Raw genomic sequence first — 22,929 nt, 5'->3', positions numbered from 1 at the left:
AAATGTTTGGATTTGTTTATGTGCTGGACTGGACCAAGATAGAAAAGTTGAATGTGGTAAAACCTAAACAGTGAACTGAAAGATGCTAAAGATGCTACAGCTATATTTTTCTGCGGGCTTTCATTATAGCCAGCATCCTTCACATTACACATTATGGAGACGAGCGATTGCCCAAACTGTCCATCTACTGAGCTTTACATGCTATAATTAGCAGGTACAGTCTGGTCCAGCCAGCAGGATGAACGAGCGTCTGGTTGTGCAGCTTAGTGCACACCAACCAGATGCATGATATCTTCTATCAGTGAGACGAGAGAAACCAGATTCACATTTGATAATTCAATTACAGTTTTTTTAATTTCAAGGGGCAGTCACTTCAAGGGGCCTTATATTCTAAGGTAAAAGATGCTACAATAACAGAGAAAAACCCAACAATCAGATGACTCCCTATGAGCAAACATTTGGTGACACTGAGAAGGAAAAACTCCTGTTGCGGCTCCTCCAACCTATGGCCGCGACAGGCTAAACATGAGGACACAGATGACGCGCAACAATGAACACATAAAATACACTTCTGTACCATTTGCTCCTTTTATTCCACATGCAACTGTCCAATATACAAATCAGCGCCTGGGATTAACCATTAGACAAATGCACAGACTGCACAAACAAATAACTGCAACTCACCAATAACTGCACTAACTACTATGCCAAATTACAACTTGGTCTATGGCATCAATTAGTGCACAAATATACAAAAACCATCAAGTTCCAGTTAAAATACATCCAAATCATTCAAGCTGCGGTCAACAGAAAGTTTTGCCTCATGCTCACCCTACCTTTCTGCTCATCAACATCAGGTGCTGTGAACAGGTGAGTGCAACCACATTTATCATCTACCACACCCATGAGACACGCCCCACACCCGTGTACTAATACAGTGAGCCAATTTAAACCAACCCACATAGTCAAAAAAGGAACAACTCACATGGCTCCTACAACTCCCTTTTAACAGGAAGAAACCTTCAGCAGAACAGCACTCAGGGAGGGAGACAGGACAAATACACTTTAAAAAGGACTGAGGAAGCTTTTCAACAGGTGTTCTGATTTCAGTGTGTCCAAGTAGGACTTTATCACCTTCATACTCATGTAGCCATTCAGAGATCTCACCTGCCCCATGGAAGGAGCATTAGACCACTCTTGACAGGACAGAATTGTTAAAGGACTAAAGTGATCACCCAGTACAACTCTGCATTTATTTAGAGGGAATTCTCTCAAAGGTAGGGATCCATCAAATCCATTCAAATCCATCTAGTGGTCCAAATTAGAGTCCTTACCAGGTCAATTCTTGCTCAAGGGTTCAAGTTTTTCTGTTGATTTGTCATTATCACGTATGTATTACTAATCAACCTGAATAATGACTGATGCAGAAAACACACCCCAGTGCTGTCAGTTTCATGCTCAGCAGTCATGCTGTGCAGCTGCTTGACCTTTTCAACTTCCTTGTGATCTATGTTGCATTTTTCTCAGAATTACAACAGAAATCAATTTTGGAATTTCACAATGACACAAGTGATGAAGTGAATAATTGAAAGGGATTTTACGCAAACGTCACAAGGTGCCAACAGTCGCTTTAAAAAGACACAGCATGCTGTGCTGTGCCTGTTGCTCATCACTGTAAAAGTGCACCGCAGAGCTGAGCTGTAGAGCTGCACTTCCTTCGCCTTCAACAAAACAGAACCACACGAGGGGACAGAAAGTGCACCTGAAACTCGTGCTCGTCTTACATTTCAGTTCAACTCTCAGATTCCCCATTAGCGTGTGACCCACAGTCATTCAACCTTCTGCGAAAACGAGAACATTTATCAGAATAAAAGCACAATCTTAACGAGGTGATTAGTGACCCAGTATGCTCATTTTCACCTATATACTTTTATCCTTGGCCTCCACTAAAGTAGTTTTGTGTAATACACATTTCAGATACACACACACACACACGTTTGAATATGAGTGTCCACCACTTTAGCATTATATATGTGACAGAAGACAAAGAAAAACCTCAACACTTTGAGTAGTGTGAGACTGTCCAACTCTCAGGCACTTACTGGACTGTCAACAGTCTGAAGTATTTTTGTTCATGCAGGGACACCTGAGAACCTTTCCACAGCCTTCTGAATGATCCCCAAAACAGGACCGGGCACTTACAGGATGACAGACTGGGGCATCGTCGTCCTTCTTTTTCTTGCATTTTCACAAAGCATGTACCCAGGAGGAAGTTAAAGAACAGAAATGATTATACAGCAAAGCTATACAGGACACCTAAAACCAACGGGACTGAAATGTATGTCTCAACAACCTGAGGGCATTACTCTGGATGCAGCAAACTGGAAACGCTAATACAAGCTTCACACCTCAGGAGTGCTACATTAATAAGAAAGAGAAACCAGAGGAAGAACTGCAAAAGAAATCCCAATGGAAGCCAAGAAGCTGCTCAACAAGACCGACAGGTTCACTGTAATGTAGACCAAGTATGCTTATCTGCTCATGTAAAACCTGAAGAACATGTGTGGTGCTGTTTGCTTCCACCGGTGATTTTCCATTTTCCTAAAATCCCCGTGGTTATTATTAGTTCTTAATTCTGTGCTCAGTCATTCAAGCAGGGGTAAAGGGAGGACACACAATACAGAGACGGCTGGCTGGATGATGTAACTGTTAATATTAACAGTCAGACTTTAATTTCACTGAGTAAACAAATAAACAAGTAGAAGTATCCAACTTGGATTTAAAAACAAGTAAATATTGAATATTTCTTTAAATTTGATTTGGTGAGATAAAACAATCATTGTTTTGTCTGTTGGAAATTCAGTTTATGTAGACAGCAGCTAATATGTGATTTTCAATGATTTATCACAGTTATTTGATGTATTATCAAAGAAGATTGCATGTAATTGCCAACTAAACTCCAGTCAGTCTCACACTGATATCAGACACAAAGCAGACTGACTTTATCTGAGGGCAACAGTGATCTTATTCTATACCTATTTAAATAAAAATATAGTGAGATAACTTTATTTAACGAATAAAACAGATATATAGACAAAGTTTAACTGTCATTTGATTTGACAAAAGGTGATAAATTGCAGTACATTTTACTGCAACACTTCGTGTACTGCTAAATACTAAACATTATATAATATTATTATATCATGAATGACTTATTCTCACCTTCAGCATAGAACATCCTAATATGAAATAATATATGACTGTAAGCTTTTGTTACCCCAAATATCCAACTATTATGGACGGATTATAAGAAGACAAACACTTAAACCAAACATTTTTAGTTTTGTGTCTAATTTTGCGTTCAAACTATGTTGAATTCAATTGTTGAATTAAATGCTTGCGAAGTATAATCAGTATTAGACTGTGTTCATGCATCACAAAAGTCAAATGAAGAGCGGGGAAAAACAAACTGGTCAATGTGGTCAAAGGCAAAGTTCACATTCTTCCGTTGAAGAAGCCTGATCACATTTATCATGTCAGCTCATGAGGTAAGCAATGAGCAATGAGCAATGAGCAATAAGCAGGCCACAGGCAGATTACTATCAGCTCACACGCCCTGATAGAAGAGGAAGTTTTAGTGCTACAGTCCCTCGGGTCAGCCAATCAGTGACTGCGTAAGACTTTCACAGAGCTGTCGTGAAAACAGTGATGCAAGAAAGGGCAGGCGTGTGGGCCGTGTCTGCTGATGAAATTTCAGTGGTCAGCTGATATTGCGATTCACTGTAATTTTATTTTCAACTTTACCACCAAGTCTGCCGTCTGTAAAGTTTACCACTGCTTCCTACGAGCATCTACTTGGAGTTCAAGTCCAGTCACGGTGTGAGTGCGTATATCTGATAAACATTACACAATTTTATAACAATTATTAACCACAAAAAGTGATCCCAGAATGTGGCTGTTACATCTGCTCAGTGTGCATGTGTAACACCTGAGATAGTTGTCTCTCTATCTTGATCTTAGCTTTCTATTTTGGTTTATTTTCTTGTGTTACAAACTAAACTTTCTACACTAACAAGCAAAAATGCTGTTTTAATTCAAAGCTTTGACCAAACACACTGGAGTTCACCTCTCATCTGAAACCACTTTAAAGTTTCACTTTCACTTGCTGCTCACTATTGTTTTCACTGCCAAAAGATAGCAGTACTCCACAATATTAGCACATGTTAGAGAGACGCTTGTTCTTGGCTGCTAGGCATCCAAGTTCTGCACCATGCGAAGGTGAGGACACAAGCATGCGTGCTAACAGGCTGCTGGAAGACACTGAGCTGATAATTAAAGCTCGCGCAAAGGGGGTGATTCTCTTGGAAAGGACAGTCCTGCATTAGTGTGATCAAATTCTGAATTTTGCAACAGTTGCCAGCACAGATAAAAAGGTCAGACAGATGCAATTTCTTATTCGTGTTGACAGTCCCATGTCTTTGTCATTTAATGGGGTTTAATGAATACTGGAAGAACTCGAACACTTTGTCTGATAAGAACCAATCGAGCGATCCAACTAAAGGTGGAATGATTGCAAACGTTTGACTCTTCTCAAAGTGAGAAATTCCTATGTGAACCTAATGGTGACATTGTTACCTAGCAATAGGCCATCTACCTTTGAGAGGAATTAACAGAGCTGTTGTGAATCAGTGTTCCATAAATATGATTTAACTGAAAGGAAAGAAAAATATCTGGACCAGTTATTTCCCACACTTCTTAACACATTACCATGTAGCTGCTGATAAAACACTAAGAATTAGCATCAAGCTACATGTATTATTATTTTGTTTTTGTGTGTGTGTGTGTGTGTGTGTGTGTGTGTGTGTGTGTGTGTGTGTGTGTGTGTGTGTTCATTATATCTACCAATAAACATTTATATTCTTGAAAAATCTGAATTTCTAACCTTTAAATTAAAACTGCTCCAGTCATGTTAGCGTGACAAAGCTAGCTCCTAACTCAGAGCGAGCTAATGGCTCAGTCACATGAGTGAATTTTGGTTTATTTAGACAAATATTTAATTGTTGCAGTTAACCGGTGTATAATCACAATCACAGTCTGATATCAGACTGATAACCAATATCTGACTGACGCTGTCTTAGGGCAAAATTTATGGCAGCTTTTAGTGATGGCATTGTTGTGCAAATCTATTTTGTAGTTTTGCTTTGGTAAAGTTTTCCTTTAAGGACAGACTTTGCAGTTAAATTACATTTTATTGCAATATCACAATGTTAAGAAATTGTGATAACATTGTATCGTGAATGAATCGCGGGTTCATGGGTTGTCTGCCGATTCCCACCTTTAATTAAAAGGGCCTCAACTTTCCGGTGCCAGCTTAAACTCCAGACAAACTCATCTGATCTCTTTTGAAGAACAAGGACTGATTGATTTAAAAATAGATAAAGAAATAAAAGGTTTATCTATATGGAAAATAATTAACAGCTGCAGTAGCAAAGTTTTGTGTGTCTATAAAGCAGTAAAGGAATCTAAAAAATGTACAGTATCATGTTTATAATATTCTGACTTGGTGTAATTATGGAGGCCGAGTTCAACAGAATTTGCAAACACTGTTTCATGTTTGCCCAACAGAACGCCAACAGGATCGGGCCCAGACGCAGACCGGCTGAAGAGAGGTGGGTGGAAAGGAACAGGCGGCGCACATGCAGTGAAGCTATGAGCTGAGAGGAAAGAGAGGAGGAAGAAGGGCTAGTGACAGAGCTGATGTAGTTGGCATGCGGCTCCAGTTGAGTTCCCTGGAACAGGCTCACTTCGTTTGAGCAACCTTTAACACTGAAAAGATAGATTTCATTCCCTTGTTGTCACATGCCTGTGCTGGTGTGACTTCTGATTTAGGGTATGCATAAGTACATACTGAGAAGAGTGCAGTCATGGCATGAGCAAACATCCACTGTGCATCAGTCCCATCCCTTTTGTTAGCTCACGTTACAGAATCAGGTGAAGCCAGGGAGCAAACAAGGCAGCAGTGTGGGAATGAATGGAGCCGCAGAGGCCTTATCTCCATACAGGAGACTGACTATTACACAACTATTACACTAAGAATCAGCAGCGGTTCCAGTATGAGGAAGACCGACTGTACATGGGGTTATACAGCCTGTCTAACCTGGCATCCTGCTCATGAGCAAACATTTCTAACCTTCAGCTGCAGTCCCCTGAGGAGGCCTGCTCCATGGCAGTCGCACTACACTTGGACCTAACAGACACCTTGACACAATGTTCAACAGAGACCTGACACTATAGAGGAATCTATGGAAGAATCCCATAATGGTAAAAATGGCAGCTGTTCCACCACTGCACCCAACGAGCTTGTTACAGTCAAACAGCAGCAGTGCACGGGCTCAGCAGAGGTTCAGCGGCGCAGTGGCAAAAATACAGCATGTCTCATTATCACGTAAATATGAAGGTACATGTACTTGTTATTTTCTTGACTTATGATGATGTGATTTAGCGTGTCGTCTCTTTTGCTAGCAGGGACAGAGACAATGATTGTGTCAGCACTTTGGAAATAAGCTGTATAACATGAGTATAACACATTGGGAATAAAGCATGCCAATTCAAGCTCATTTAAATAAGGGCTCTCAGACCCAAAGAGGTGCCCAGGGTCATTGTCAAGCTGGCTAGCGAGCAGCAAGACTTGCTTCTGGAAGAGTTTTGGAACAGCCTCTCCTATAGGTCAGGGTAACTGTGCTCCACAGGAGCATGACAACCGATGTGGAGGTGGCTGACATGTGGAGTTATCGTACTACAATAACTCAAAGTTGACTTTGAGTTACTGTAGTACAATAACATAAGACAGGACAAGTGGGAAGGAGTAGGTCGAGTGTGTTAAGTGAAAGTGACAGTTACTGATAAGGGGGAAGCTTGGTCATGAATATCTTTTCTTTAGAATTTGCTACAGCTTTTTTTTTTCTTTTTTGTGTTATAAACCATCTGAGAACAAACCAAGAACCCACTCTGAGTGCTACGCGTGGTTCTGCTGCGATGTGAGCACCCCCCTAATAGGCCTATTAAGGCCTACTAGGCCGATCGTGGCTCAAGAGTTGGGAGTTTGCCTTGTAATCAGAAGGTTGCCGGTTTGAGCCCCGGCTCGGACAGCCTCAGTCGTTATGTCCTTGGGCAAGACACTTCACCCGTTGCCTACTGGTGGTGGTCAGAGGGCCCGGTGGCGCCAGTGTCTGGCAGCCTCGCCTCTGTCAGTGCACCCCAGGGTGGTTGTGGCTACAATGTAGCTTGCCATCACCAGTGTGTGAATGCGTGGATAACTGAATGTGTAAAGTGCTTTGGGGTCCTTGGGGACTAGTAAAGCGCTATACAAATACAGGCCATTTACTAAATAGCTCATAGGAGCTCTTGACATCAGATCACGTGACCTGCACGGAGAATGCCACGTTGTCATGGAACTGTAGATGTTCAAGTGTTTTTTGTGCCAATGAGGATCACATGATTTTATGAAAAACTTCACTCCAGCCACTAAAAACGAGAAAGAAATTGTTTAGGCCTCCTTGGCTCTTATGGCGCCAACTACAGCCTTTATTTATTCATTCAGTTACTGGGTGTTGCTGGAATTTTAACCATTTTTACCAAGGTGGTGATAGCATTCTTCAACTCATCACTTACTTCTTTAGATGAGATCCTGAACAATGCTAATATTTTATTTAAGTCTAATATTTAACCTTAGGAGACCTGGTCTGGACCCTGGACTGCAAAATGTTCACTTCTGACCCACCTTCTGTCCTTCCTGTCATTATTACAGTGATGACGCAAAAGTGCAACAAATGTAGTACGTAAGCTGGGGTGGGTTAAACTGGTTCTGCTACCACACTGGTCAGACCTGAAGTGTCGATAAAATGCGCATGAATGTGATGTAACGTATTTACATTCTGTGCCAACACATTCCAAAGCATTGGCTCACCTTATTTTAATGAAAATGTGGCAAAATGAAAGACAATGAAGGGCTTTTTAAATAAGCAGTGTAGCGAGTTTTACTGCTTTAGTAAAGCAGCATCTGCTAAACTAGTTATGCAACTGTTTGCACCTCAAGTCGACGTAGCGTTAAAGTTAAGGTAATGTTTACTCTTATGGTCTGTCATTAGCACTTCCTTTAATGTTCGTAATGAGTTATCGCTGTCTGAGATCACGGGCTCCCTCTCTAAATGAGTTTAAACAGACTCCCTGACAGCCAGGGATTAATTACCATGATAAATATAAAGTTAATCATCTTAACTTTATATTAATCATGGTTAATACTGGGGATATTTATAACTGTAGGGAAATGACTACAACTAGTGACACCACAGCTATATAGAGCAGGTCACTTGTTTCAGCATCTTAACTTATGTCATCATGACTGGAATATCTTTGAGGTTGTTAATGAAACAAAACAATGCAGCTGAAGATGTTACCTCTCACCTTGTTACCGTCCTACACACTCTCCTGTTTCCTGCAGCTTGGTAGCTAAGCAGGAACATGTTTTCCCAGATATAACCTAATACTTCCCCGGATGCTTTTGTGTCATTGAACCCGTTTGTTTTTGGTGTTCAGCAGACCTGACCTATTAAAGCTCACTGCCAGCTGAGCTCTGCTGCCAGGCTGTGGGGCAAATAAAGCCTGTGTGATGTAGAGCTCGGCAGTTCTTACCACCATTCTCTCACAGCAGGGTCACCGCTCCTGGATGTGATCTCCAAAATAAGCTGCACTGCTCCACATTCAAACTAGAACAACCTCTGTGTGTATGTGCAAGTGTGTGTGTGTGCCTGTCTTGTCCTGCATGCAGGCCTGGTCTCTGGGGGTTTCTAGTTTTCTGTGTGTGACAGTTTCACTAATATGGGTTAAATCTGCTGTTTGACTGAAGACCTTGCCTCACAGGGAGTCCCCATATACTCACAACTAAACTGCATGTCTTCACAAATGCATCATTTTATGAATGCAAAACATTATAACATCCTGTCAGAGACGTTTGCAACTTGTAAACCTTTGTGCACAGAGTTTGCAAAGGGGGTAGAAAAGCAGTGTTTTGCTCAGGGGCACAGCAGCTGCAGAGCTCCGTGTTAAGGACACAAACAGCTTGCTGTAAGCCATCCAAGAGGACAATTTCAACGCTCACTGCTGGTGAGATAAAGCTCGGGGCATCTATCATTAACAACCACACCTGCTAACTAAGCTCCCACTTCTAGGTCTCATCCACTGCAGCACTGAGCATACTAAGGCGGCATGTGGTGTTAAAGAGTGGCCCGGTGCAGCCTGCACGCTAGGCCCGCAACATCCATCCTAACAGCAGCAGCAGGAGAAGCAGCCAGACTCACCCAGTGTCTTGACTGCGATCTGCCGCGTCAGAGGCGGCGGCAGGTTGATGCAGACCAGATCCACATCCTGATGCAGCAGCACGTCGTCGATCCTGTTGGTGTAAAAGGGCACGTTCATCTCCTTGGCCAGCTCCTCCGCCTCCTCCTGTGTCCGGCCCCACAGCGCTTTAACGGCGAAACCCTCGTTCTTCAGCAGCGGGATGATCACCCGTGCAGTGAGGCTGGTGCCGAACACGCCGACCCCAGGAAGCATAGCTCCAGGTTATTAGTTGGATTTGGTTTTGTATGGATTCGCTTGGTGTTCGCAGCTCCGGACGACAGCAGAGCTGTGAAGGGAAGCGGCGGCGGGGACCGTCAGGTTGGCCATCCACCTGCACTCACACAATCTCTGTGCGGCATTTCCTCTCTGCGAACGGACACGTACTGTCGTTATCACCCGCCGAAAAATAACCCGAGAAAGGCGGAAATCCGACCCGGGCTTCTGCGCTTGAGCGAAGAAGTCTATAAATGAACCATTCCGCTCTTTACCTCGTCCGCGTCTGACAGCTATCACCGCACTGACTGCGCCAGGCAGGCGGAGAGCGTGTCCCCTCCTCCGCGGTTTGCTTACTCCTCCCCCTGCAGGACCCTCCCTGAAGATAACGGGGGCTGGAAGAAACGTGAGCCGAGAAAGCGCTTGGTCTGACGGCAGGTTGCCGGAAACACCGCCGTCACCCTGTGCCCGCTCCCCGTAGGATCCCAGTGCTACGGTGCTGGAGACGTTACTGATGGTGCAACACACACACACACACACACACACACACACACACACACACACACACACACACACACACGGGAAGCGCTACTAGCAGCACCATTTCAAAATAAAAGCTTCACGTTGCATGGTTGTTCGTGTGTGTGTGTGTTCATATGAGTTACAATCAACCAATCGATTAAAACTTTAATTCTGCAGCACTTTTCATAGAAACTAGTAGAAAAAAGTGCACATTCAGAGCAGAAAATAAACAAAACCTGCACTACACTAACAATACCTCTTTATTGTGGTAACATGAGACTCCCTCTTTGTGCTAACAATCAAGCCAAACACCAACATCATCAAATATACAGCTGAAACCAGATATTTACATACTCTTCAAATAAAAACAATCACTTTTTTAATTGTAAAAAATTAAATCAGACTAAATGTTTATTCTTTTTAGATTGATAAATATAAAAAACACATTTGTTAAATTTAAGAGTAAAGAGAGAAATTGTATGTATTTCTTAATTACAAATGACACCCAAATTGAATTCAAAATTGAGCCACACTTATGGAGGTCCACAATTCTTTTCCTAGTGTCTTGGTTAATATGTCTTCCCATGTCAAAGAAACCGGCTCTGTTTTGGGGGTGCCACCTGTGTATGCATCCACAGGTGTGCCACCAATTTACTCAAATTGACTGTAACCTATCAGAAGCTTCTTAAGCTCAGAATGGAATGTCTGGAGTTTTCTTATTAATTAAAGATACAATAAACGTAGTGTATATATACTCCTAAATTTGATAAAAGTGATAAAAAAAATATAGACAGCTCTGGCTGCATGGTTCCTCCACATATCTGCTTTTTCTGGTGTTAATAGCACGGAAACCACACACACCAACAACACTGTATCTACATTCACTGCAGCTACAGAAGCTGCAGAGGACCACATCACAGCCATGACTAAATTGTGTCTGCTTACTGTTATGTCCTTTTGATTTACTGTCTTATTATTAACTAATAATAATTTCAGTTTTTAGCAGTGCTAAGGCAGAAATATTACAAGATTTTCACGGTAGTAAATGCTTCCCAGAAGATGTTCCCTAACACTGGTCATTCTGTACCGTTTTATGTTTTAGCAACCTGAATGTTGACCTGTGCATCAGAGTAATTGGACCCATAAAGTGTCATATTTGAAATTGTGTTGATCCCTGTACTGTCATTGTTCATTCTATGACGAGATACCTGCAAAAGGTGTCATCACCAGTCACACCAGTTCACTTGACCTAAGTGCATCTGGTGTGATTGCTAGCCAACAATATGAAAATGGTATTTTAACCACAGACTGTATAGAAAGATGTAGGCCTGCGTCCTCACGCATCAGTCAGTCACAAGCTGTATGTTTTTGCCACTGCCATCTTAGTTTTTGAGACCAGACATCACATCACACAGCAGATCTGAGAATCTCATTACAAACACCTTGCCTTCTGCCTTTTAATCAAAATTTAAGAACATCATGTTTTGTGGAATAAGGCTTGAAGACTAGCAATTGAGGCCATATACCCATCAGGCAAAAAGGTATAGATCAATGAAGCTGAGGGCCCTTTTTTCACTACAAGACTATAAATCTTTTGGCCATCATCGTCTATGATTCATTAACCCTTTCACGCATAGTGGTCGCTACAGTGGACTGCTATTCAAAGGCCGTTTTCTTGTATTTGTGTCAGTGTTGATGGTATACTTGCACATAAACCACTACATTGGACACTGATGTGCCACTCCATACCCTGCCACCCACTGGTTGTTTAATGTTACTATAGAGATTGACAGACCACGTGACTTTCGCGCATTGCATGCCGGTGTTGTGCCAAAAAGTGATTGTCTGCCAAAAAGTGATTTCCGGTATTTGCCAAAAACTGATTGCTCGTATTTAAACTGCTATAAGTAACTTGTTGGGCTATAATATGTGAAACATATGTTAAATGCATCCCTCATGGATGACATAAAGTCATATTGAGCCACAAACAATATTCGTGTAACAAGGTAGAAGCCGCAATCAGTTTTTGGCAGTGACTTTTATATAACCTTTATTTATGCAGTTAAAAAAAATCTCATTAACATTAAAAATGTCTTTTGTAAGAGTAAGTTGGCCAAGAGAACAGCAGAAATGGCAGCAAATATGACAATAGTTCTGTAAAAATATTTTAAACGAGGATAAAGGACCGGATTGGTTATAATGTAAGTACAATAACACAGAGCTGTAAAGATACTTGAAAAAACAGATAATTTTTTAATTCTATATATAACCCCTTTGTAAACGCTGTTCATCGAAGTCTATTTACCAACATACATAAAGATATTACAGATAAAAAAATACACGGAAACATTGGAAATCGGTTTTTGGCAGGCAATCACTTTTTGGCACAACACCGGTAACTCGTGGCAAAACAATCCAAGTACCGCATCAAATGCAAGCATTTGCAGCACCGCAAAACGTCCATTCTCCGGTTCCAATACCTTCTTGCTTTTTCTTTGCCCCCCAAAAAAGTTATGTACAAAACGAAGGATAACAATGCCGGTCTGTACAAAGACAGACTTGATGAAAAGTCAAAGAAAAGATAGGAGGAAAAAAAATCAAAGGGGTGAAAGGTTTATACCCTTACGAGCACACAGAGTGGACAAAATACGTTAGCGTGCTGCCCAACTTTCACCACGCTCATATTTATAATCATACGGTTCTTGGAGTGAGTGCATACACTCATGAAGTTTAGTAACTTCAGGTCACTGCAACAAGCCCAGGAACAGTTTACCGAAGGATGGGTACAGGACCTTGAAATGCACCGTGTAGAACGACAGACCATCGTACGTATCATAAGTTTACCAGTCTCACAAATCGTCTTCATGAATACACATTCGTTAACCGTTTATTAATAGGACCTTTAAGCTCAATGGTAATTAATTAGTAGTGGAAATAATTTCTGGTTCGCATTACAGAAATGTAGCAGTGACAATAATACTGTATGCTGTAATCGTACTGGGCAATTAGTGATACAAAAAAAACCCTGTTTTATCCTGTGAATAAAAGTATGTGTTTTTGTCAATGTACCATGGTAATAAATGAAGCGAAACGCAATATTGTGTCAGGACAATTCACTATTTATGCACAATAAACAAATGAGCATAGCGCCACAATTTCTGTTCAGCGCCAGACTTGCTTGTAACCTATATCACCAATTATGTTATGAAAAATGACGTATTAACTACAACAGAAGACTGACCTTTGTGGAAATGTTTGGAGCAAACTAACCTGTGAGCTGGAAGGTTCTGGGACGTTATATTTGGTCTTTGAATGGCTGTAATCCAGGCCATCCGTCGCCTCTTTTTACTTCGGAAAGATGGCTCGAACAATTTCTCTTCAACGACGTAATCCGATAAAAAAAAAAAAAAAAAAAAAAAAAGATCTCTTTACCCGTCGGCTTCCCGTGGCTGTCATGCGACCGGCTATTGCAGTTAATAATACAGCAGCTTCTTGACAGTTTTTTGTGTTTCTTTTTATCGCTGTGTAACTGATTTCAATTGAAAGCCTGCGTGCGCTAGTACCTCTTGCCACGAGTTCCCAGAATTCTTTGCGGTTTTACCCTTGAATGACGTCACATTTTCACTCTATAGATGTACGACCTGTTTCATTGTAATTATTGTTATTTAACTGTCATGCATGACTTGTGACGACCCCAATCAGGATTTCATGAGTATTTTTATTCATCTTTTCAAGCCTAAAGATGAATAAAAATACGTTAAAAAAAATCCTGATTGAGGTCGTCACAAGTCATGCATGACAGGGTTTACTTCCTAATCACACAGACTGAACAAATAATAAGCTTAAGTTGATCTTTTGCCCGGTTTTATTTACATATATTTATGTGTGTGTGTGTAAATCATTGAAAGAAAACATCCTAATGACCCAGCAGGACCTCGTTCAATGAATGGAAAAAGCTGAATGTCACAAATCAATACAGACATGAGTGCACAATATTGCATTACTGGACTGTTATTTTGGTTCATGGGGGATCTGAAACACCAGTGAGACTTCTTTGTGTCTGCCAATAACACATTTGTGCAGATGGATGGAAACATCTCCCTCTCCAGATCATTTGCTCAAGGATGTACAGAGCGAACAGGAGAGAGAGATCGACTCTGAACTTGCTAGGTGCAGACTGCACACAGAAAGCAGCTGCTGGCTGTCAAAGGTCAAAGCTGAGAGTTCTTTACTGTTTCCGACACAGCATGTGCCTGCTCAGAAACACCATATAAAGAAAAAAGGTTTAAGGTTTTTGTAGCACACACAGAAACTTCCTCCTGAAGTTATAACATCAGAAACCTGTCGTCCATGTGCCTTTATTGAAAACATGGTAGTAACTGTTCTGGCTTAGGGAAAAATGTAAATGTTGCAAAGATCACAGTCGCACTGTAATTGAATCATGTTTTTTTTTTTTTTTTTTTAATTTGTTTATGTGAGACAGGGACCATGTGGCCAGTTGGGGTAAAACCCGTCAGCGCTGTCCATGAGGGAAGAGCAGGTGGAGTAGGAGGAAGACAAAACCTCCCACAGCAGAGGCACTGGACTACCTGACATCCTGCTGCTGCTGGAGATGATGTGGATGGACAGGAACAGGCTAGTAAAAACAAATCACACTGTTGACTTGTGTTTAGAGCTCTGGCTGTTGGCATCATGTGGTATAAAAGATGCTCCCACGCTCTGGGGTTTTGAATTTGGTTCTGATATCACTTATACACAGCATCTGTCGCATGGAGCCAGTTTGAAGAGGCGGCAAGGCTGCCCTCTTGTGGAGGATTGTGAGCACATCAATGCGACCACTGTCCTGCACATTGACTGCACAGTTTGCTGAACCATGTTCAGGTTTGCAAATCAACCAACTCTTGCTTACTGCTCCTAACAAGCTGCACACAGTGTCAACATTTCTGAGTCAAACAATAAGTTTACCATCCACCCAGGCACGTGCGGGGGGGGGGGGGGCTAGAGCACACACCCCTTTCCTGATGGGTGCCCAAAGTGCCCTTTTGCTGAGGCAACTTTAAAAAAAAAAATTTTTTTAATTATTTAAAAAATAATAAGTAAGTTCTGAATATTATGTCACTTATTTATGTGCAAATGTTTAATAATGAAGAACATTAAAACATTACTGTTGGCCACATGCCGGCAAAGTTATGTGACATTAGCGATGTTTGTACTTTCAGCGTTTACTTTGTTTTAAAGCCTTTACTCCAAAATATACGCCGTTCGATAGTCGACCTTAACGTTACAGAGAATGTGATGATTTTGTGGATAATTAAAGTCAGTCATACATCCACAAACACAACAAGCTGAAAGTCAGTGATGCTGCTCGGTTTGCAGTCCTGAATATCACGGCACAAGCAGGATTCACTGCACTGTTAATGTTAGCTATGTTATATTGCTGCCTCTGTTCGGTGGTGTCGAGCCAAACGGACTTTAACGTGCGTTTGAACGAGCTGACGGTTCACTCGTTAAGCTGAAAGAAAGATGCTTTAATCACAGGAGTCACACGTGTCCACTTTACCATCTGGGAACTCTTCTTGTTTCGTAATAACACAAACAAAATCCTCCTTCTTTTGTGCTGTTTTGTAGCAGTGTATACACCTGAGACTGTCACCTGTCTGTCTGTCCTGCACTCTCTCTCTTTTTCTTTCTCTCTGATTGTGTAATAAAAGTATGAACATGTATTAATAAGTTACACTTGTGTTTGAATCCTGCAGCTTATCACACATTTGATTTCCATGTGTGATAACTGCAAGTGTCCAGAGTGAGGACAGACTGAGGGACCCACTGCTGCACATCATCTGTGAGGCTTTGCACCCCTGATGATCCACCAGGAACAACTCAGCAGTGTGTGAGGAAGAGGAGGAGGAAGAGCCAGCAGCAGCTGATAGATGGAGAGAATAGACAGACTGTTCCCTGTTTGTGAAGGACTGCTAGAAAAGTTTAGAATAACTAATTGTCTGTCCTGAATCAGTCTTATTAGGTAATGTTCAAATAATTTGATCATTCCAGTGTTTTCAGTGTGGGAGAAAGTACTCAGGGCCTTCAAGTTACACACAATGAAAGGCAGCAACAAGTTTAATGTTCAGAAACCTAAAGTATGTATCAGCAGCAGAATGGAGCTAAAAATAAATGTTTGTTTCAGTTCTATGAAGCTTTGAGTATTTTGGATTAGTAGCAGTGCTGTGTTTGTTGCATCATATTGCTGTAATTATTTATATGCTTTATATATTCTGAGGTAAGTTGATCTATAGTGTTACATCATATTCTATAAGGATGTTATGTGTTTGTATACTTTGTGCCCAGTTTGACCCATTTAGCAGAAGTCAGCCTTTTTAAGGCTCTGATATCTATTCTGTATGACTTAAAGCAGTTATGACATGGTCTGATTTTCTCACCCAATAAAGGCATATTTCATATATCAGTCTACTCTTCATTTTATCAGAAACAGTTATCACAGCTCGTACATTTGCTTCTTCCACACATATATAAGCATTGAGCCAAATTTAGTAATGCCAACATATTAAAAGAACAATATTTGTCTCTTATATATAATACATCTATATATACACTGTCACAGATACTTGTCTTTAAGTGAAGATTTAAGGTGATAAGAAACATAAATAAATGCAACTTGAATCTTTACTGAAGCTCAGTGTTTGGCACAGAATTCATGTTCACTGCTGTAATAACTAATAATGATTAATATAATATTGGCCATATTATATTTACATTACCAAAGTGAGATGACTGTTGCGGCTCCTCCAACCTATGGCCACGGCAGGCTAAACATGAGGACACAGATGACGCGCAACAATGAACACATAAAATACACTTCTGTACCATTTGCTCCTTTTATTCCACATGCAACTGTCCAATATACAAATCAGTGCCTGGGATTAACTATTAGACAAATGCACAGACCACAAACAAATAACTGCAACTCACCAATAACTGCACTAACTACTATGCCAAATTACAACTTGGTCCATGGCATCAAATTAGTGCACAAATATACAAAAACCATCAAGTTCCAGTTAAAATACATCAAAATAATTCAGGCTGCGGTCAACAGAAAGTTTTGCCTCATGCTCACCCTACCTTTCTGCTCATCAACATCAGGTGCTGTGAACAGGTGAGTGCAACCACATTTATCATCTACCACACCCATGAGACACACCCCACACCCATGCACCAATACAGTGAGCCAATTTAAACCAACCCACTTAGTCCAAAAAGGAACAACTCATATGGCTCCTACATACCGGCCCCTAATTATTTTAGAGCAATAATTACATCATACTTACCATGTAGGAGACATATTGAGAAACATGATCTATCCTTTATCAAACATTCAAAGATACAATTTTAATTCAAAATAAACAAATATACATTAATACAAATAGACATTTGAAAAAGTCAATCTTTATGACTCTTCTGCTTCCTGTAGAAGACACACTTTAGTGATCGGCCTGTCCAAACAACCAGTCTTTGTTTTAACACGAACCTGACGTACAAGTCCTTTACCGTCAGAAATTGCTTCCACAATCCTTCCAGTCACCCAAGAGTTACGAGGCGCAGAATCATTGACAACGATAACCACATCCCCAGGAATGAAGTTCCGTCCGATTCTCTGCCACTTCTGACGCTCTTGAAGCTGGGGCAGGTACTCCTTAACCCAGCGCTTCCAGAACAGGTCAGACATGTACTGTACTTGCCTCCATCGACGTAGTCCATACACGTCCCCCTTCTGAAACACTCCTGGTGGTATCAATGGCTTGGTCTTAAGCAGCAACAGATGGTTAGGAGTCAAGGCCTCCAAATCATTAGGATCAGTAGAGGCTTTGGTTATTGGCCTACTGTTCACAATAGCCTCTGCCTCACAAAGAACTGTACAAAGGCCTTCTTTGTCCAAATTCTGCACTTTCAAAATGGAATTTAACACCTTCCTGACAGACCTTATGAGACGTTCCCAAACACCACCATGATGGAAACCAGCAGGAGGATTAAAAATCCACTTTATGCCCTTAGGCACAGATTCATGAGATGCTGCTGCAAGATTCCATCCTTCCATTGCCTCTTTCAACTCAAGTTCACCACCCACAAAGTTTGTACCATTATCCGATCGTATCTCCAATACCTGACCCCGCCTTGATATAAATCGACGGAGCGCATTAATAAAAGAGTCTGTGCTCAAAAATGACAACACCTCTAAATGCACAGCTCTCACTGTCAGGCATGTAAAGATAATTCCATATCTCTTTACTTCACACCTTCCACGCTTAACTTGAAAAGGTCCGAAACAATCTACTCTAACCCGAGAAAATGGAGGTTCATCTGGAGAGATGCGATCTTGTGAAAGGTCTGCCATCATCTGATATCCTGGTGCTGCATGAAGTCTGCGACACACAATGCATTTAGCCAAAATCCTCCTTATGGCAATGCTTGCACCTGGAACCCAATACGTTTGCCGCAATTCGGACAGCATGTGGTTACCTCCACCAGGCCCTATTTTCTGATGTACATGTTGAAGCACCAGGTCAGAAATATGCAGATCCCTGGCTATAATAGCGGGATGCCTTGCATCTTCAGGCATAGCTGCTCTACTAAGCCTACCTCCCACTCTCAACACACCATTCTCAAGCTTAGGATTAAGCCTATAGAGCTCACTACTCTTCTTCACCTTTTCACCCCTCTACAACCTACTGATCTCATCTGAATATCTCCTCCTTTGACAAAAGAAAAGAACTGCATTCTCTGCCTTGTTAAGTTCTTTTACCGAGAGAAATCCTTTAGCAGCATGGTCCTTGACAGTTTGCAACTCTCATTTAAGATTTTCCTCAAGATTTTCTTTAGTCACGCTAGACGCAAAGCTCTCTTTCAGCTGTTTCCTCTTTTTACTAAGCTCCTGCAGCAAACCTTTGAATCTAAGAATCCATGCAACCATCCTTTTCAGACGAGTCCACGAAGAAAAATAAGTAATGAACTTCATCGCACCATCTTTGTATTCATTTGCATCAACAGCATTAACTAAAACAGCCATTTTAATCTCTGGATCATTTGAAGAGATCTTTCCAAAATCAAGGTTCACTGGCCAATTAATTTCTGGTTCAGCAAGAAACTTTGGCCCTGTCAACCAGGAATCATTCTTCAAAAAGGATTGCACCTTAACTCCCCTAGAAGCTAGATCAGCAGGATTGCATGATGTAATAACATCTCTCCACTGAGAAGGTTTGGACACTAAGTATCTCGGTCACCCGGTTTGCTACAAATACTTTAAACCTTGAGGTTTCATTTCTGATATACCTTAACACAGAGGTACTATCAGTCCAAAATACTGACTCCTGCAAATGCATTTGCAGCTCTTTTCTCCACATCTTATCCATTCTACTCGCAACTAAGGCAGCTGTCAACTCCATGCGAGGAATGGAAGTTTGTTTCAGTGGAGCCACTCTTGCTTTACCCATTATAAAACGCACAATGCACTTGATTCTGGGTGCTGCGCAACAACAGATAAGTGACTGTGCCATAACCCTCCTCGCTTGCATCTGCGAAGTGATGTAACTGAGCAGAAGCAACATCTCCAAAATTAGAAGGTTTAAGGCACCGGTCAACCTTAAAATCTGCAAGAAGGCAAAGATCATTTAGCCAAACTGTCCATTCTTGTTCAACAGTAACTGGCAACACATCATCCCAACCCCAATGATTTCTGCAGTTTCTGAAGGATCAACTTAGCAGACAGCACCACAGGTGCCAAAAACCCCAATGGGTCAGAGATCAAGCTCATAAGGGACAATATCCCTCTCCTTGTGGGAGGTTTGTTTTTAAGTGTGATCTTAAACTTGAATGCATCTGATTGGATACACCACTGTACACCCAGTGCTCTCTCTACTGGCAACACGTCACTATTAAAATCCTTAACCTCCTTGGATCGTTCCTGCTGAGGTATGGCAGCGAGTACTGCTCTTCTGTTGCTAACCCATTTGGTGAGCTTAAAGCCTCCTTTAGCACAAAGAGCAACAAGTTCTTGATAGAGCAGCACTGCCTCCTCTTCAGAACCAACAGAGATAAGGCAATCATCCACATAAAAATTATGTAAAACATTGTTGACAACCTCTAGTCTGAACTGATCTCTGTTGTCCTCTGCACATTTCCTCAAGGCAAAATTCGCACAACTTGGGGATGAGGTGGCTCCTTAGAGATGTACTTTCATTCTATATTCCACCAGATCCTGACTATGATCTCCGTCTGGCCACCACAGAAACCTTAACAGATCTGAGTCATCTCTTTGTACTCTGACCTGATAAAACATGGATTCAATGTCTGCCATGAGCACCACAGGTTCTTTTCGGAACCTAGTTATGACCCCAACTAGCAAGAACTGGGCCTTCCAGAAGTTGTCCATTCAGAGACACTCCCTGAAATGAAGCACCACAATCAAAGACAACTCGCAACTTCTTCTTCTGTGGGTGATGCACCCCATGATGTGGAATGTACCACACTCCTCCATCACAGCAATCAAATTCATCAGCAGGCACCTTCTCTGCATACCCTTTAGAAATGATTTCAGTCATAAAACTGGTGTAATCGACATGAAATGAACCATCCCTAATAAACTTCCGTTTAAGGCTCATAGCTCGCTGTTCTACAGCCTTCCTATTATTTGGCATTTTTACCCGATTACACCTAAAAGGTAAACCAATGGTATAATGACCATCAACCAACTTAACAGAGTCCATCACTGACTTCATAAACTGCTGATCTTCTCTAGACAAAGCAAACTACTCATCCTGAATACATTCTGGAAAATCAGCCTTCATTTGACGTTCCCACAGCTCATCCAGTCTTGCCACGGAAATCCTATTGACACTCACATCAAAAATGTCAGTCTTAAAATCCTCTCTGAGAGGACCATTCACCGTCCAACCCAGCATAGTTTTTACTGCATAGGGACCTCCATCCTGACTTCTAACAACCTCCCATGGCTCTAAAGCCTTGGGCACATTGGTCCCAATCAACAGGTCTACCCCGGAATTTATCTCCAGTATCTTATTATGGCGCAAATGTGGCCATCTATCAAGATCTTCCTGTCGGGGAATATTACATTGATGAACAGGCATGCTTTTCTGAGTAAATAAGTCAGGCAAGTCACAGTAGTGATCTAAATCCAAACCAGCTACTTCCAAATCTGAAACAACATAACTACTGACCATTTTCTCCTGACCCATTGTCCACAAAAGAATGCCAGTTTTCCTTCCTGAAAGATTCAGCCTATTCATGAGCCCTTCAGTAGTGATGTGTCCTGTGTGTCGAAGCTCCGAATCGCGCGTCGGGTAATCTCGGGGGCGTTTTTGTGAAGCGCGTATCGAGGCTTGCTTTGATTACGTATGCAGTGACGTTCGAGGCCTCGTGGGCAGTCCGTACCACGTGACGATTCGGGAAATGGTTCACCGGTTCGCGCCAAATTCGAAATAAAATGGGCAGCAAAACACAGCTGATTCCCCCATCACATTGTGTTGTGGAATTGGATTACGTACGTGTTACATAGTTACTTGAGCATTTCTTCCCTCGATGGAACCAGCAAGGAAAAGAAAATTTTCCCCTGTCTGGCAACATTTTGATGTCATCTCTCCTAATAAGGTATACACACTGTAATAAAGAAATGATAAGTACCATAATATAAATAAACCACACCACAGATCCTATAATCAGATTTCTGTCTTTTTGTTTATTAAAAGGTGAAGTGTTTGCTGTGCTCTAAAGAACTTGGATACAGCAACAACACCTCATCTATGCTGAGGCATTACAGAGCCCTGCATGAGAACAAGGAGACTAACCAAGGTGGACCAAGCTCAGGTGAGGTTTTGTAGGTTTTAAGGATACAGTCATTTGATACATTTATATTCCCCATGTAATTCATTAATATTCGGGTTGTATTTACTGATATATGTAATTTCTTAATGTTTTTTTGTTGTATCAGGGGAGAGGAATGATGTGGATGAGGCCTTGGTCAACATGGTGATAGAGGATTCCCAGCCCTTCACTATCGTGGAGGACAGTGGGTTTAGGAAGCTTGTTAAAGTTTTGAACCCTAACTATGTTCTCCCCACAAGGCAGGTGTGTATCTTAAAATGTGAAGCATGTTTCCATTTTGCCTTTATTTACATATTAAGTACTGTACCTTCTTTTGTTTAGGCTTTGAAAGCTATGGTGGACCAAAGATACAAAGAGTCCAAACAAAAAGAAAAACTGACTGTGGCCAAGGCATCTGCAGTTAGTTTGACATCTGATATGTGGACCTCCATTAACACAGAGGCTTACCTAGCCGTCACCTGCCATTTCATTGACTCTAACACTGCATTGCATTCTGTAGTGTTAGGTGTTCAGCACTTCCCTCAAGCACATACTGCTCTCAATTTGTCACAAGTAACAGCAGCGCTCATGTCAGAGTGGGGCATTACAGACAAAGTTACATGTTATGTGACTGATGGAGCAGCAAACATGGGTGCTTGTGCTAAGGAGCTTCGTTTGCGTCACAGTAATTGTGTGGCACATACATTAAACCTAATGGTCAAAAAAGCTCTTGATCAACACACAACGCTGTCTGACATCCGGACTACCTGTAGGAGGATAGTGGGATATTTCAAGAGCAGTACAACTGCTAAGGTTTGTTCCATTATTTCATTACTGCTTTGAGGTGCTGCTGCATTAACACAGCTTGAATTAATCGGTTTGTGTTGGCTGTTTTTCTAGGAGAGG

At 41.5% G+C, this 22,929-nt stretch overlaps 1 protein-coding gene and 1 long non-coding RNA gene across 2 annotated transcripts in view; one reads left to right on the top strand and one right to left on the bottom strand.

Moving 5' to 3' along the window:
* gfod1 (glucose-fructose oxidoreductase domain containing 1) overlaps positions 1-10,101 on the bottom strand; it is a 36,319-nt gene extending 26,218 nt beyond the window's left edge. Inside the window, exon 1 of the mRNA XM_006804495.3 lies at positions 9,357-10,101. Coding sequence (XP_006804558.1) covers positions 9,357-9,609 — 253 coding nt within the window. The 5' untranslated portion in view covers positions 9,610-10,101. The remainder of the gene's footprint in view (positions 1-9,356) is intronic.
* On the top strand, positions 2,186-6,405 carry LOC118455275 (uncharacterized). The gene is made up of 3 exons (XR_004844083.2): positions 2,186-2,525; positions 5,626-5,669; positions 6,197-6,405. It is a non-coding gene; the product is annotated as an uncharacterized LOC118455275 (long non-coding RNA).
* Positions 10,102-22,929: the final 12,828 nt, after the last annotated feature.

The sequence above is a fragment of the Neolamprologus brichardi genome, chromosome 9 (genome assembly GCF_056152115.1).
Source record: "Neolamprologus brichardi isolate AB-2024 chromosome 9, ASM5615211v1, whole genome shotgun sequence".
Classification (NCBI taxonomy): Eukaryota; Metazoa; Chordata; class Actinopteri; order Cichliformes; family Cichlidae; genus Neolamprologus; species Neolamprologus brichardi.
Note: the sequence above shows the minus strand (reverse complement) of the source record. Positions and strands in the feature narration are given on the sequence as shown.